Raw genomic sequence first — 16244 nt, forward strand, 5'->3', positions numbered from 1 at the left:
AAGTCTGCTGAACTAAATCAACCGGTTTATATCAAGGATGTGCTGACCTCTCAATGGAAGCCAGGAGATGTGCTACGTTGGGGAAGAGGTTTTGCTCTTGTTTCCACAGGAGAAGAAAAATTGTGGATACCATCAAAATTAATAAAGGTTAGATTTGAAGAGAAGAAACCTCTTGGAAAGGAGAAATGACAGCATCTACAATGATGATGACCATACAGGTGGTAAGAAAAATATAGAATGGGGGCAGGGTTCTGTTCTTGTCTCCACAGGAAAACACTCGTCCTTGAAAAATTCAAGGGACCCTGGATGTTTGAATACTGACAGATGGAAAAATAACTACCCAATATGGATTATCAAGAAAACTGAATAGGTTCTGTGAGTATGAAGCTCTGGAATATACTAAATCATATTTCTGAATTTATAGAGCTGGTTTTGGAGTTGGACTCTTGGCTCAGTCCCTCTCTAATTCCAAGCCTGTTGTTAGGAGAAAAACCCAGAGTTTCTGGAGTTTCTGTCTTATGTCAAGAGCCATGATATGAGACAGAAAGAAATACGAGTTTAGAAAACATCTTTGCTTTTCTTCATATCTATCATACTTTTCATTGAATATGTCTATCATACCTTTCATTGAATATATGTTTGTATATGTCTATATAATTAATGTTTACGTTTTCCACAATGAACAATGAGTTTTTTTCTGCACTGACATTTAAAGTTTCCAGGAAGAAGATGGGACCCCCATAACAACAACTCCACTCGGTTGATATGACGTCATGATACTGATAGTGCTACTACAAGTCCTGTTTCGGGTATCAGCTGCACAGATGATTCCAACTTGGTTAGCTGAAATGGTGCACATTTTGTACAACATTCTGGCCAGACCCCCACAAAATACTCAGAGACTGTTTGCAATTTTAAAAGACATTGATCTTGAAATTTAACCATCATTTTACTTTCACAGGATCCTCCAGAAAGAACCTCACCCCCATGACAGCTGGAAGTAATTCTAGAGGACGATGTCCCCTCTCTCAGCAAAGTTTGTCCTCAGGTTTAGGAACAATATTTAGGGATTGATTATAATTAGTATACAGTTGAGAGTTGGGAAAGGAATTTTATAAGCTCAGGGATCTTTTGGAAAAAAAAAGATAATTGGATAGATAATAATGGTATTTTTGAGTTATTGTTTATAGATAATTACATCAGCATATATTGAATATTGTATGTATGCATGCTTCTACCTGTTTAAAACATTTTTTATGTATTGATATATATTGTATTGATATATGTATACCATATTGCAGTGTACATTTCTACCTCTGATTAAGATACTCATATATTGTTTATGTATTGATATTTATTGTTTGCATTTGGAGGTCATTGTCCTCATTTATTGCACAGTTGTTTATTCTCTTAGTCTTTAAGTTAGATACATGTTAAGAATTGTAGATCAATAGTCATCTATGTCTGTCATATTTATGGTTAGACTAATCAGGTTCTTTAGATACATAGAGATTATATATAAATAGTCTTCAACCTCTTCGAAGAGCTGTAGAAAATGGCATTTAATTTAATCTTAGAGTTCTGTGTAGTGAGACATAATCACTCCTGGCAACACCGACTTATTCCTGAGAGATTGTTGAGCACCAAAGACACTCCACTTGGAGCTTGTCTTCTTGACAAAACTGGCCTCTGGGCAAGGAACTGCCCATACCTCAACTACTGACAAATACATGGTATCCGGAAATGGATAAACAGAACTGTCAAATCTTGCCAAGACAGGGTAAGATGGTTTTGAAAAATCTCTTGCCTGTTAAAATCTGGAAATGGATAAAATCCAGAAATGGATAAACAGAACTGTTAAATCTTGCCAAGACAGGGTAAGATGGTTTTGAAAAATCTCTTGCCTGTTAAAAATAATCTGTCAGTTATTCTAGGCCTTAGTCAAAGTTGGTTGCTTCAACGCTGCAAACAGGTCTTTGGTGATTGCCCAGGTAGCCAGTTGTCTCTATGATTTGTTGCATGATTTGGAAGTTCTTTGATTGCACTTCCTAATTACTCAGGTAACATTATTTCCCTTCTCGGATCTTCTATGGGGTTGAAGACTAGATAAATGTAGCTACTTTCCTCTCATGACTTGGCCAAGTTATTTATTATACAAGACTTTAGCTAGTTAGAATAGGATATTTGTACTTATTGTATATATTTTTATAGGTTTGTACTTACTGTATATAATTTCATAGTAGGCTTAGAACTCTCTTACTTAAACAAAAGGGGGAGGTGCTGCGAGAGTACCTTCTGCTGCTTCAGCCAATAGTCGCTGAAGCATGAGCCCACAGTGCTGCGGGAGTGCCTTCCGCTCCATCAGTCAATAGCCGCTGAAATACCAGCCCACTGGGGCGGGGTATATTTCTCTTTAAAAGAAGAGCGGCAAGCCTCTCTCGACCCCTTGGTTCCAACGCTTGGTTCCGGCTCCTGCTCCCGGCTCTTGCTCCAGCGACTAGGCTCCCTTCCTGACGGTTTATGGTGTATGTAAGTTTTACCCCCCAAAATAAATACCCCTTTAAAACACATGCCTTTAATCCCAGCACTGGGGAGGCAGAGACAGAGGGATCCCTGTGAGTTCAAGGACAGCCTGGTCTACAGAGTTATTCCAGGACAAAGATATACAGAGAACCTGTCTCAAAAAGTAAAAGTAAAAATAAAAGAAATAGAGGTTAAAATAAAGCCGCATAGAGATGGACAATACACAGAGAATCTTGATACTGTATGCTATTATGCTCTCTTTGAATTGTTTGAATGCTGAGGAAGGAGCAACAACTGCTAAAAGATATTTGCTTATAAATGCTGCTGAACTAATTCAAGATAGATATTTTGAAAATACCTTGACTTCAGAATTTGGATCTAAGGTTATGATGCTTTGGAAAAGTCCTTCTTTTGTTTTCACAGAGGATGAGACCCTGTGGATTGTTTCTATCCCAATATGGTATGATAGACCCCGTCCTCCTGAAAGGTTGCTATGAACACCCTCAAGAAATTACTTTGCTCAACTGCTGACTGAGATGAATCTAGCTCAAAGTTTATACCATGAAAGACCTGATTAATAGCGCCCCTATACAGCAGGAAGAAGTTTGGGGAGAAATAACTACGTCCATATTCCCAAATATTGCTTATAAATGTTCTTTTACATTTAAAGGGGGATATGATATAGATATGAATAATTTGCATTGGTATGGATTTTAAGGTCAAGTTTATTATATGTATATGTATTTCCGATCTTGATTAAGGTTTTATGATTGTGTAGTTCACTTAAAATGTAATGTATAATTAGGAAATATAAGTTGTTAATGGATAATCATCGATAATAGTCAAGCTTGTAGTAATGTTAGTTTGATTTTCTAGATGTACATAAATATATTTAAGACAGGCATTCTTTATATCTTTCAAAGACTACAGAACATGGCATTTAATGTTTTAATAACTTAGGGCTTTTCACGACAATGAGACACATCTGCTCCTGGTAGCACCAATCTACTTCAAGAGGAAGATGGGCATTGAAGAAGCTCCTTATGGAGTTTGATAGCCATTTGGGCAAGAAACTGCTCTTGCCTGGACTGTTGTATAAACTGGACACAGAGAACCCACAGAGAGAGGACTGCTGAACTTGCCTAAAGGTGAGATGATCTTTCAGGGTTCCTGATTCATGAAAGAGTCTGCGAGACATTCTGCAGGACACAGCAGATAGTGACTGATCTGCCTTTGAAATTTCCTGCTTCATGGAAATGTCTTTGGATACTATGGGCCTGTAGGGTGAAGATAGATGCCCCAACAGTACAGAGGAACTTTGGGTGACTGTCCAGGCAGCAAGATGTCTCTGTCATTTCTAGAGTTTTAGAAGTTGCTTACTTCTTGTTTACTTAGGTAATATTATATCCTTCTGGAGTCTTTGATGGAGTTGAAGAATGGTTAGTTATAGTTATAGTTATAGTTTTCCATTGTTATGATAAAGATAAAATAGATATAAATATTGTAACTGTAATTCTTGCTTGATAACTGTTTTGTTCTATGTAATTTTACTATGTTAAAGTAAAAACATTTCTTTTTGTTTAAACAGAAAAAGGGGAAATGATGGAGGAGGGTCTATGTGTTACTTTCATTGGTTAATAAAGAGACTGCCTTGGCCCTTTGATAGGACAGAAAATTAGGTAGGCGGAGTAAACAGAACAGAATGCTGGAAAAAAGGGAAGTGAGGTCGACACCATGGAGCCAGCCACCAGGTCAGACATGCTGAATCTCTTCCGGTAAGCCAACACCTCATGGTGCTACACAGATTATTAGAAATGGGTTAATCAAGATGTGATATTTAGTCAGTAACTAACTCTCTAGAGATAATGGACCAGGCAGTGCTTAAATGAATACAATTTGTGTGTTGTTATTTCTGGGGCTAAGCTAGTTGTGCGGGAGCCGGGCAGAATGAAAAGCAGGCCTGCTCGCAGCACCTTCACTACAGTTTTCAGCTAAGAACAGTTAGAAAGTGAGTCTCTCGTCCCCAGGAAGAGGGAGAGAGCAGAGATGGCATCCATCTACTGTGTGCCTGTGGCCCAGTCCTTGAATGTGACCTTTTTCCTTGATTTTCATTTCATGTATAGGAATATTTGTCTGCTTGTATGTATGTCTACGCACCATGTGTGTGTGTGTGATGACCAAAGAGGGTCTTGGATCCCCTGGAGCAGCAGTTACAGCCTGCTGTGAATGTGATGTTGGTGTTAGGAACTGAACTCATGTCCTCTGCAAGAGCAGCAAGTGCTCTTAGCCCCTAAACCATTCTCCAGCCTCAAACTTGACTTTCGACACTGGAATGTTAAGTTATTAATCCTGAGATTCAATCCGTTAGATTAATAAATATCTCAGAGATCAGTAGCCCTTATTTTCATGGTTTGTGAGGGAGTTCCCAGATATAAGTGAATCCTAAGTGCTCTGAGTGCAGGAGTGATTCAAAGACTGAGGCTAGGCATCATGGGAAGTGGGGCCTGATTGGACACAGGATGGCACTTGGGATGTGTCTTTGGGTCTGGTGAATTTTTTTTTTTTTGCTTTTTCATATTACTGTTTTTTTTGTGTGCTGTGATGTGAGTTGCCCACTCTAACTCTCTTCCAGGCAAAATATTCAATATTATAAGCAAAATAATCTGTTTTCATTAGTTTCAACAATGACAAAAGTTAGTAACATCAGTTTTAAAAACTAACAATAATGAAATACAGACCAGCATGGTGGCGCACACCTTTAATCCCAACATTCAGGAGGCAGAAGCAGGTGAATCTCTGTGAGTTCCAGACCAGATTCATCCACCTAGTGAGTTCCAGGAAAGTTTGAGCTACAAAGTGAAACCCTGTGTTGAAAAAAAAAGACAACTAACAAAACATTAAAAAGAAATGGAATTGATGATACCAGAGGAAAGAACACAGGAAGAGCTAGTATTTGTGGATCATTTCCCTCTGTTTTCTGTGAATGTTTTTTATTATCATTGATTAATAAAGAAGCTGCTTTGGTCTATGGCAGGGCAGAATAAAACCAAGTGAGAAATCTGAAAAGAGATATATAGAGAGATTAGGGGGAGTCAAGGAGACACCATGTAACTACTGAAGGAGAAAGACACCTGAACCTTACCTGTACACCACAGCCTTGTGGTGATACATAGTTTAACAGAAATTGGGTAATTTAAGATGTGAGAGCTAGCTAGAAATATGCCTGAGTTATTTGCCAAATAGTGTTGTAATTAATATAGTTTTAGTGTAATTATTTGGGTCTGGGCAGCTAGGAAATGAACACACATGCTCCGCTTACAAAATGTCACCCAATGTGGGGCTGATGCCCATCACCCACTTTGGGTCTAGGTGCTTTTATCCTCACTTGGGGTCAGTAGGAGCATAGCTGAGAGCATGGCTCAGCACTCCCAGACTGGGCAAGCAGTGGGACTGGGTCTGCTAGTCAGAAGACCATGGAGGATTCCCACTGCCATGCACAGAGACATTTGTAGGCTGCACAAGGTGCTGAGTGATAGATTTAGCTTTTACAAAGACAAAAAAAAGTTTATGTGTAGGATGGTGCTTCCTAGAGTTGAGGTGGTGAGCAGGGCTTTCACCCAGCAGTCCCAGAGCTGGCAGTAAACATGACTCCACCATACTGAAAGACCAAGAGAGGCAGAACCAGCATCTAGGGCCATTGTGACCACACTACTTACCATTTTAAAAAATGTTCCTGGTCGGAAAAGGGCTTCAGATACACAATAGGATAGATTCAGATATAAAAAATCTAAACGAGACACAGTGTGTTAAAAAAAAAAAGAATGTATGTAGGCTTGGGAGCAAGAGGAAAAAGAGGACAGACAACTATAAAAAGAAATAAATAGTTTTAAAAAGTAAAACAAAGTCTTTAAAGAGACAGTAAAAGTAATATAAGAAAAGCAATATAAAAAGTAATATAATAAAGATGGAAAATACACAGATAGTCTGGATTATGCATATTATTGTTTTCTTTGAATTTTTGACTGCAGAGAGACCTTTGATTCTGGGGGCTGCTAAGCCAAACCAACATATATATGTTAAAAATATCTTGATTTCAAATTTGATTCTAAGGGTATGCTACTTTGGAAAAGAGGTTCTGCTTTTGTTTCCACCGAAGATGAGAACCTGTGGATTCCTTACATGCTAATGTGATTTGATGGAACAAAACCCCGGAAAGGTCTCTGTGTACCCTAAAAATACGTCTCCCAACAACCAGCAGAAAGCATTTTGGAGAAAACAATGCCCAAATTCCTAAAGTGATTGCTTATAAATAATTATTTTCATTTAAAAGGAGTTGATTATAAATGTTAATGGTCACAGTCAAGGTCTTTCTAAAGGAAAAGATGGCATATGATATAGAGATGAATATTTTGCATTGTTATGGATCTTGGGTTTATTGATACAAATTGAAGGTCAATTTTATTATATTTATATTCCTACTCTTGTTTAAGGTATTATGTTTATATAGCTCATTTAAAAATGTAATGTAAAATTTAAAATTATGGATTAATAGATAGTCATTTATATTAATCAAACTTGTAGCCATGTTAGGTTTTCTAGATATGTAGAGATAAATTTTAGTTAGATAGATAATCTTCAATACTTCAAAGACCTACAGATTATGGCATTTAAAAGATTTTAAGAACTTATAATTTTATTGACAGTGAGACATGTCTGCTTCTGGCAACACCAGTTACTTTAGAGAGGTTGATGGACATCTAAGGAGCTCATTATAGAATTTGCCTTTAATGTAATAACACTAACCATTTGAGCAAGAAGCCGATCTTGCCTGGACTGCTTAATGGCATGCTGTATGAATTGGACATGCAGGGCCCATTGAAAAATAACAGCTAAACTTGTGAATAGAAGGTGAAACAGTCCATCAGTATTCCTGTTTCACAGGAGAAACTGCTAGACATTCTGCAGTACACAGAAGACAGCAATTGACGAACTTTGTTTGCCATTACAAGGCAGAACAGATCTTCAAATTCCCTGCTTCATGGAAAAGTCTTCCAGATACTATGGGCCTGTATGCTGAAGATGGATGCTCCAATGTTACAGAAGAACTTTGAGTGACTCTCCAGGTATCAAGATGTGTCTGGCAATTCTAGAGTTTTGAAAGTTGCTTGCAAAGCACTTCCTGTTTACTTAGGTAATAGTCTATCCTTCTGGGGTCTTTGATGAAGCTGAAGACAGTTAAAGTTTTCTTTAGTTATGATAAAAGAGAAATTATATATAAAACTTTAGATTCACAATGAAATATTGTAATATGTAATTTTACTATGTTAAAGTTAAAACCTTCCTTTTTATTTAGACAGAAAAGGGGAGATGATGTGGGATTCCCCTCTCTTTGCTGTGAATATGTTTATTATCATTGGTTAATAAAGAAAGAAGCTGTGTTGGCCTATGGCAGGGCAAATTAAACCCAGGAGGGAAATCTGAACAGAGATATAAAGAGAGAATAGGCAGAGTCAAGAAGATACCATGTAGCTGCTGAAGGAGAAAGATGCAGGAACCTTACCGGTAGGCCACAGCCTCATGGAGATACATAGACTAATAGAAATGGGTCAATTTAAGATATAAGAGCTAACTAGAAATACTCCTGAGACATCTGCTAAACAGTGTTGTAATTAATATAGTTTTTGTGTGATTATTCAGGTCTCAGCAGCCAGAAAACAAATGCACAATTTCCATTCACATGCATGTATACATGCAAACACTCAACTAATTCAGAATTTAGATCTTTTACAGCATTTTTCATTGATTTTGGAATTTTCATTTTTAATTGTTCCATTGTTATTGTATGAATGTATTAACACAGTATGATATTTCATGGTTAATTAGTATGTTACTAGTTTAAACATTTATCATTCAGATAAGAATACTCAGAAAAGGAGAGCAGAGATACAAGGAACATACCTAAAAATAATAAAAGTAATACACAGCAAGCCAACAGCAAGCATCAAACTAAATGGAGACTAACTCACAGCGATTCCACTGAAATCAGAAACAAGACAAGGTTTCCATTCTCTCCATAGCTATTCAATGTAGTACTTAAGGTTCTAGCTAGAGCAATAAGACAACAAAGGGAGATCAAGGGGATACAAATCAGAAAAGAAGAAGCCTCACTGTTTGCTGATGATATGACAGTTTACATATGGGACCCCAAAAATTCTACCAAGGAAATTCTACAACTCATAAACATCTTCAGTAATGTAGCAGGATACAAAAATAACTAAAAAAAAAATCAGTAGCTCTCCTTTACACAAATGATAAATGGTCTGAGAAATAAATCAGAGAAACATCACTCTTCACAATAGCCACAAATGACATAAAATATCTTGGAGTAACTCTAATCAAACAAGTGGAAGTCCTGTATGACAAGAACTTTAAATCTTTGAAGAAAGAAATTGAAGAAGACACCAGAAAATGGAAAGATCTCCCACGCTCTTGGGTAGGTAGAATTAACATAATAAAAATGGCAAGCTTACTAACAGCAATCTACTGATTTAATACAATGCCCATCAAAATCCCAGTAAAATTCTTCACACACCTCGAAAGAACAATACTCAACTTCATATGGAAAAACAAAAAACCCAGGATAACAAAAACAATCCTGTACAGTAAATGAACTTCTGGAGGCATCACAATTGCTGACTTGAAACTCTACTACAGAGCTACAGTACTGAAAACAGCCTGGTATTGGCATGAAAACAGACAGGAGGACCAATGGAACCGAATCAAAGACCCAGATATCAATCCACACACCTATGAACACCTGATTTTTGACAAAGAAGCAAAAAATATCAAATGGAAAAAAGAAAGCATATTCAACAAATGGTGATGGCATAACTAGATATCAACATGTAGAATAATAAAAATAAATTCATATTGCTATGCACAAAACTCAAGTCCAAATAGATCAAAGACCTCAACATAAAGTCAGCTACACTGAACCTCACAGAAGAGAAAGTGGGAAGTATATTTTAACGCATTGGCACAGGAAACCATTTCCTAAATATAACCCTAGTAGCACAGACACTGAGAGAAACAATCAATAAATGGAACCTTCTGAAACTGAAAAGCTTCTGTAAAGCAAAGGATATGGTCAACAAGATAAAACGGCAGCCTACAGAATTGGAAAAGATCATTACCAACCCCACATCAGACACAGGTCTGACCTCCAAAATATACAAAGAGCTCAAGAAATAGGTCATCAAAAGAACACATAATCCAATAAAAAATGGAGTACAGACCTAGACAGAGAACTCTCAACAGAGGAATCTAAAATGGCTGAAAGACACTTAAGAAAATGTTCAACATCCTTAGTCATCAGAGAAATGCAAATCAACATAACTATGAGATTCCATCTTACACCTGTAAAAATGGCCAAGATAAAAAACACTGAAGACAACTTATGCTGGAGAGGTTGTGGGGAAAAGGGAACACTCCTCCATTGTTAGTGGAAGTGAAATCTGGTACAGTTGCTTTGGATTTCAGTATGGCAATTTCTCAGAAAATTAGGAAACAGCCTATCTTAAGACCCAGCAATACCACTTTTGGGTATATACCCAAAGTATGCTCAGTCGTGCCACAAGGACATGTGCTCAACTATGTTCATAGCAGCTTTGTTTGTTATAGCCAGAACCTGGAAACAACCTAAATGTCACTCAACCAAAGAATGGATAAGGAAAATGTGGTACATTTTCACAACGGAGTACTACATAGCAGAAAAAAATAATGACATCTTGAAATTTGAGGGGAAATGGATGGATCTAGAAAACATCATATTGAGTGAGATAACCCAGACCCAAAAAGACAAATATCATATGTACTCACTCATAAGTGGCTTTTAGACCTAAAGGGGAAAAAAAGCAGCCTCCAATTCACAATCCCAAAGAACCTAGACAACAATGAGGGCCCTAAGAGAGACATGCATAGATCTAATCTACATGGAAAGAAGTAAAAGGTAAGACCTCTTGAGTAAATTGGGAGCATGGAGACCCTGGGAGAGGGTAAGAGGGGAGGCGAGAGGAAAAGAGGGAAGTGAAGAATAATATATAGCTCAATAAAAACAATTAAAAAAAAGAAAGCTCAAAATAGGGATGCAGAGGTGACTCAGCAGTTAATGACACTGGATGTTCTTTCAGAGGACCCAGGTTCAATTCCTATCACTACAGCGACCTCACAATTGTCTGAAACTCCAGCTTTTGAGATCCAACACCCTCACACAGACACACATGCAGAAAAAATGCAAATTCACAAAAATGATAATAAATAGATCATTAAAAAAAAGATTGTTCAAAATTCAATTCTCATTTATCATTACTACCTACTCTGAAATATTCAATTAATTAGATATTCTTAAACATCCAATTAATTAGCATTTCTAATCTCTGAGAAATGGAATCCTGAAATTATGGTGCAGACCAACAATCCCAGCAGATCAAAGACGAGGCATGAGAACTGTGAGTTTGAGGTCAGCACAGGCAACATAGCAAACCTTTTTTTTTTGAGTGTCAGGGAATAGAGCGGGAGTGAGAGGGTTCAGGAGAAATGGAGAATGAAGACGAAGGGAAGAAGCAATACTACAATGGAGTACTGCATAGCAGAAAAAAATAAGGCATACATGGAGGTTCTCCTCTTGCATCTTTGATTCCTCAGCAGGCCTCAGCATGGAGGCCCTGGCAGTCCTAGGCCGTGAGCAGCAGCAGAGAACAGACTGATTACCTGGGGAGCCCATGACAGCTGTGGGTCTTGGTGTCACTCAGGGGATCCTGACAGCTTTCCTTACAGCTCACCGGGTGTCCAGGCTACAGGAGGGTACAACCTGTGGGACAGAATGGGGACAGCTGCTGTGACCAGGGATCTGCTGACCACAGATCATTCGATGGTGACTGCCAAGAGCCCAAAGAACCTGATCCAAAGCATGTCTGCTCTCCCCGGCACTGTGACTGCTGTTTAAGAAGCCTATCTTTTGGCTCCAGTCCTGCTGCCGTCTCTCCAGCCAATCCAGAGGACAAATGTCCTTTGAAGCAAATGGAGAAGGTGTCAGCTGAGGACACATCTGTGGAGAAACAACAGACCCTGCACACAGAATGAGAGATGGAGAGGAATGTTCTGGTAGCCACCTTGGTGTAGCAACCATGTTTTTATTAGTAATAATTTTTTTCATACTTATCAAGTGTTCATGATGCTCTGGGCTCCTTAGTCATACATAATGAAGTCTTTGCACATGCTGTGTTAAGTTGAGATCTTCTGACTCCGTGTCATGGAGGTTGACAGACACATATTTAGGTAATGTATGTGAGCTTTCATACTGACAGAGAGAGGACTTGAACCCTGAACATGGTAATCCACATCTCACTCTCAGATGACTAAGCTCCACTGTCTTAAAGACACAACCGCATTCCCTCCTCTTTATATTACATGTGTGCATCGTAGTCTGTGTGTGTTATAAATGGTTCTTCTGTTTCCACAGCACTGCCTGTGCCAAGTGCCAGGTCCTCATCTTAGTAAGTTTATGGGGTCCAGAAGTCAAACTCTCCTTGCTGCTGCAGTATCTTTGTCCTATCAGGACCTGGAGTCCTACCTGCCCCCAGCCCTGATGTGTGATGCCTTTGACACCCGCTCTTCTCCCTGACTCTGGGACCTTGTGATGATCCTCATCATTGTGTAAATAGTGATACAAAGAATGTTCTCATTGCCTGTTTTAGTGCCTGCATTTGTGCTAATTTCCTCATGACATTTGTAGGAGTAGAAGGACTGGGTTAAAGGCGTTAACACAGGCAGTGTGTGAGGACGCTCATTCCTTCATTCTGACCAGTCCTCAGGAGTCTTTGGGGGTGGGGAAGACTTCATAAAGAGAGTGACACAAACTGCACTGGGATTGCCTGGAAGCTGAGGAAGGAAGGAAAGAAAGAATGTCAGCAGTGTGGGTCTTAGGTATCAGCTCCTCCTAGGACCTGACCAAAAGGAGAGTGTTGGTATGGTAACAGTTGAAGATAATGGTGGGTCCTTCTCAGGATTGCAGTCTGCTCTTGTAACTGCCAACTCAGTGGTCTTTCCCAAACCCTCCAAGTCTGCATATATCCCAGGCTGGCATGAGACACACTATGGAGCCCAGGAGAAGCATGTACACCTTATCTTTGGCCTGACCCACCCAAGTGTAAGGATCCCAGGTTTGTTCCCCTCCCTTCCACTGTTTAAACCTTCTCATACTCACATGGATTCATAATGCAATAGAAAGAATATTTAAAAAAAAACCTAAGAGTTAGTCAGTCTTACACATGGAAGATGTTCTAAAGTCCCCTCCCCAAAGTGAAACCTCAGGGACAGCATCCTTCCTGGTCTGTAATATTAATTGGAACTTGGGACATTAGTAGACAGGGATGGAGTCATGTGTTCATTTACAGGCTCCAAAAAAAAAAAGCACAGTAATATCCAAATCCATCTTAGAACTAATTTATTGGCAAAAGATTATAAACATTTGAAAGACGCCCATTGGTCCAGTTATGGGTACACATCCCCACTGTAGCTGTTGGCTGTGGAAGGTTGTGGAGTTTTGTAGGACAGTCAACAACACTCACCCAGGACTGTAATATGCTCAGGTGGGGCCATAACCACCCAATTATCCAGCAGGCAGACAGCAGAGTGAGTTCATGGAAACCTTTGCCAGGGTGTGTGGTGCAGGTCAGAGTAACTTGCTTAAGGCCCAAGTGGGGTGAGTTGGGGAGAAGTGACCATCTGTACTAGTCAGGTTCTCTAGAGTAGCAGAACTCACAGACTCCATCTCTCTACATAGAAAGGGGTTTGTTAGAACGACTCACAGGCTGTGGTTCAGCTAGTCCAACCGTGGCTGCCTACGAATGGAAGGCTGAAGACTCCAGATACTGCTCAGTCCACAAGGCTGGATGTCTTCAGTATATGCGGGAATACTGAAGAAGGAGGCTGTATTGCTGGTGAGTGAATGGACTTGTTAGGGAGGCAAAAGCAAGGAGGCAAAGATTAAAAAAAAAAAAACTTTTCTCTTTGTTGTCCTTATATAGCCTTTCAGCAGAAGGCATGGGCTAGATTAGAGTCAGGGCTTCCCTCATCAGAAGATTTGTATTAATTGCATATCTTCGCACCTCAAAGATCCAGATTAGAAGTGGGTCTTCTCACTTCAAATTAAGCAAAAATCCCCTTACAGATGTGACCCACTTTTGGGTTTTAATTTAATTCCAGATGTAGTGAAGTTGACAACCAAGACGAGCCATCACACCACTCAACCAGAGTCCACAAACCCCAGGGCGTGCACTGCCACCAAGACAGAAATTGTTAGGAAATAAACACTTTGGAAACTTGTGGGACAAATGTTGAAATTTGTGGGACAAAGGTTAAAATGTGGGACAAGAGTAGAGCTGTGTCTGAAGGGAACTATGTGTGGGGATGTTGATTAAATTAGTTCAAGTGAAAATATGTAAATTATTTTAATCATCTACACCCTGAGTTCTTTTTTTTTTAAAGTAATTTTATTAAATTATAAAAGTTTCCATTTCCGCCCCTCTCCCACTCCCCCCACTCCCTCTCCTCCTCCCTCTTTGTCCCTAAAGGCAGTCAGGGTTTCCTGCCCTGTGGGAAGTTCAAGTTCCTCCCCCCTCCCTCCAGGTCCAGGAAGGTGAGTATCCAAGCAGACTGGATCCCCAAAATCCAGTATATGCAGAGGAAACAAGTCTCAGTGTCATAGTCAATGGCTTTTCAGAAAGACTTCGGGCCAGCTACATTCAGAGAATCCGGCCAAATTCCGAGAATCTGGTTAGGTCACATCCTCGTTCAGTCCCAGTCCAACTGGCCTTGGTAAACTCTCATTAGATCTGTCCCCTTGTATCAGTGGGTGATAGCATCCCTCGCAGTCCTGATTTCCTTTTTCATGTTCTTCCTCCTTCTGCTCCTCATTTGGACCTTGGGGGGCTCAGTCCGTTGCTCCAATGTGGGTCTCCGTCTGTATCGCCATCCATCGTCGGATGAAGGATCTATGGTGATAAGCAAAATATTCATCAGTATGGTTATGGGCCAAGGCCGGTTCAGGCACCCTCTCCTCTGTCCAGAGAACAATCTGGGGATCTCTCCTTGGACCTGGGATCCCATATATAATCAAGTCTCCTGTAAACCCTAAAATGACTCCCTTAGTTGAAATATATTCTTCCCTGATCCCACATGGAACATATACACATTAGAGTTTTACTCAGTGGTAAAAAACAATGACATCTTGAATTTTGCATGCAAATGGATGGAAATAGAAAACGCTTTACTGAGTGAGGTAAGCCAGACCCAAAAAGAGGAACACGGTATGTATTCACTCATAAGTGGATTCTAACCATAATTAAAGGTCTTTGAGCCTATTATTCGGGATCCTAGAGAAGCTAAATAAGAAGATGAACCTGATGAAGATTATTTAGCTATCCGCCAGGAGGTAGGAAATAGACAAGAGTCCCAGGTAACCTCGGGTGCATGGGGGGGGGGGTTTGGGAGGGTTGTTGGAAGGGGAGAGGGTTAGAGAGAAGGGAGTAGGGGAGGAATGGGGAAAGCTCGGTGGCCTGGGATGGGGGGGAGGGAGGAAGGATGAATACACCCTGAGTTCTTGACTGATCTGGGATCCAAGATTTGGGGCCTGATTTCTTCCCTCTGAGCATCTCCGGCATCAGAGACAAGCTCATTCTTCCTGGTACCCACTTTCCCATTTTCTCTGTGGCATGTGTGCCAGGCATCCAGCTACCAAGGAGAGCAGTGCCCTGCTAGAGATGAGCAGAGCAGACAATCCTAGCTTTATTTATCTGAAGAAAAGGAGAGATTCTGAGAGGGAAAGTACTGTGCACAATGTCACACAGCTGATTCTGACTTAGAGGGGAACATGTAGTTTTTAATAATTCCAAATTTTCTAGAATATTCTCTGCTTGTACAGACACATAGCTTGCCCTCCCTGCACTCTGCCCTTTGATCTTTCAAACACACAACCTTTGGCACTGTTTACAGCATTGCACAACTTGCCCTCCCTGTCCCCAGGTTGGCACTCTTTTCCACCCAGCACACATAACACTCTTTGCCTTCTTTCTGTAGCCCCACAGACTGAAGAGAGGGGGTGCAGGCTGGACATCCATTGGCTTACTTCCTTCTAGAATTTGGAACAGGACACTCTTTTCTGAGCCTCAGGTAACACCATAGAACCTGGCACAGACACGCATACTGAGAGATTCACGGTGTAGTCTCTGGGTTCCTTGTATCTCACACATCCACATTTGCCACCATCTGTTCATGTGGCAATATGTAAAGGACAACTCCAGGGTGGTCATGACACAGGATGGGAGGACTCTGGTTCTCTGCTTTCTCCATTCACATCCTCAATTCCCTCATTTTCCAGAGGGCACCCAGAACAACTACCTTCCCTCTGAGGTGCCCTAGTCTTATGTCAGGCTGTCTGGAGAATCTGGGCAGCCGGAAAGGAATGAGCAGCCTTCCATAACACATCTAAGGATGTCTGACAGTCTCTTGTGCAGACTTCTGAGTGAGTGGAAAAAGCACCCAGATTGTAACATCGATGCAGTTCAGCCACAGGCTGATGAACCTGTGACCCTGCCCATTGCCTAAATCACATTTATAAAATGGGGCAATAGTTCTCTTTACAGTAGTTGTGGGGATGGGCA

General features: G+C 40.2%; 2 protein-coding genes across 7 annotated transcripts in view; both read right to left on the bottom strand.

Annotated features, from left to right (window-relative positions):
* The window catches only part of LOC125413349 (apolipoprotein L3-like), a 107356-nt gene that overhangs the window by 67201 nt on the left and 23911 nt on the right, over window positions 1–16244 (bottom strand). For 2 of the 4 annotated variants that reach the window (XM_087898923.1, XM_087898920.1), the window contains exon 1: window positions 11393–11501. The exons of 1 other annotated variant lie outside the window; for it this stretch is intronic. Coding sequence is in view for 1 of the 3 variants with exons in the window: in XM_087898921.1 (XP_087755047.1) it covers window positions 11293–11305 (13 nt within the window). In the remaining 2 variants the exon portion in view is untranslated. Of the gene's footprint in view, window positions 1–11292; window positions 11502–16244 lie in introns of those variants that run through there. One more of the 4 variants, XM_087898921.1, reaches the window with a different exon arrangement.
* The window catches only part of LOC125413352 (apolipoprotein L2-like), a 57749-nt gene that overhangs the window by 17545 nt on the left and 23960 nt on the right, over window positions 1–16244 (bottom strand). Inside the window, exon 1 of one of the 3 annotated variants that reach the window (XM_087898924.1) lies at window positions 11293–11424. The exons of the other annotated variants lie outside the window; for them this stretch is intronic. Within the exon in view, the coding sequence (XP_087755050.1) occupies window positions 11293–11305 (13 nt within the window). The 5' untranslated portion in view covers window positions 11306–11424. Of the gene's footprint in view, window positions 1–11292; window positions 11425–16244 lie in introns of those variants that run through there. 3 annotated transcript variants of the gene reach the window in all.

Source organism: Myodes glareolus, chromosome 19 (assembly GCF_982192425.1).
Source record: "Myodes glareolus chromosome 19, mMyoGla1.1, whole genome shotgun sequence".
NCBI classification, from domain to species: domain Eukaryota; kingdom Metazoa; phylum Chordata; class Mammalia; order Rodentia; family Cricetidae; genus Myodes; species Myodes glareolus.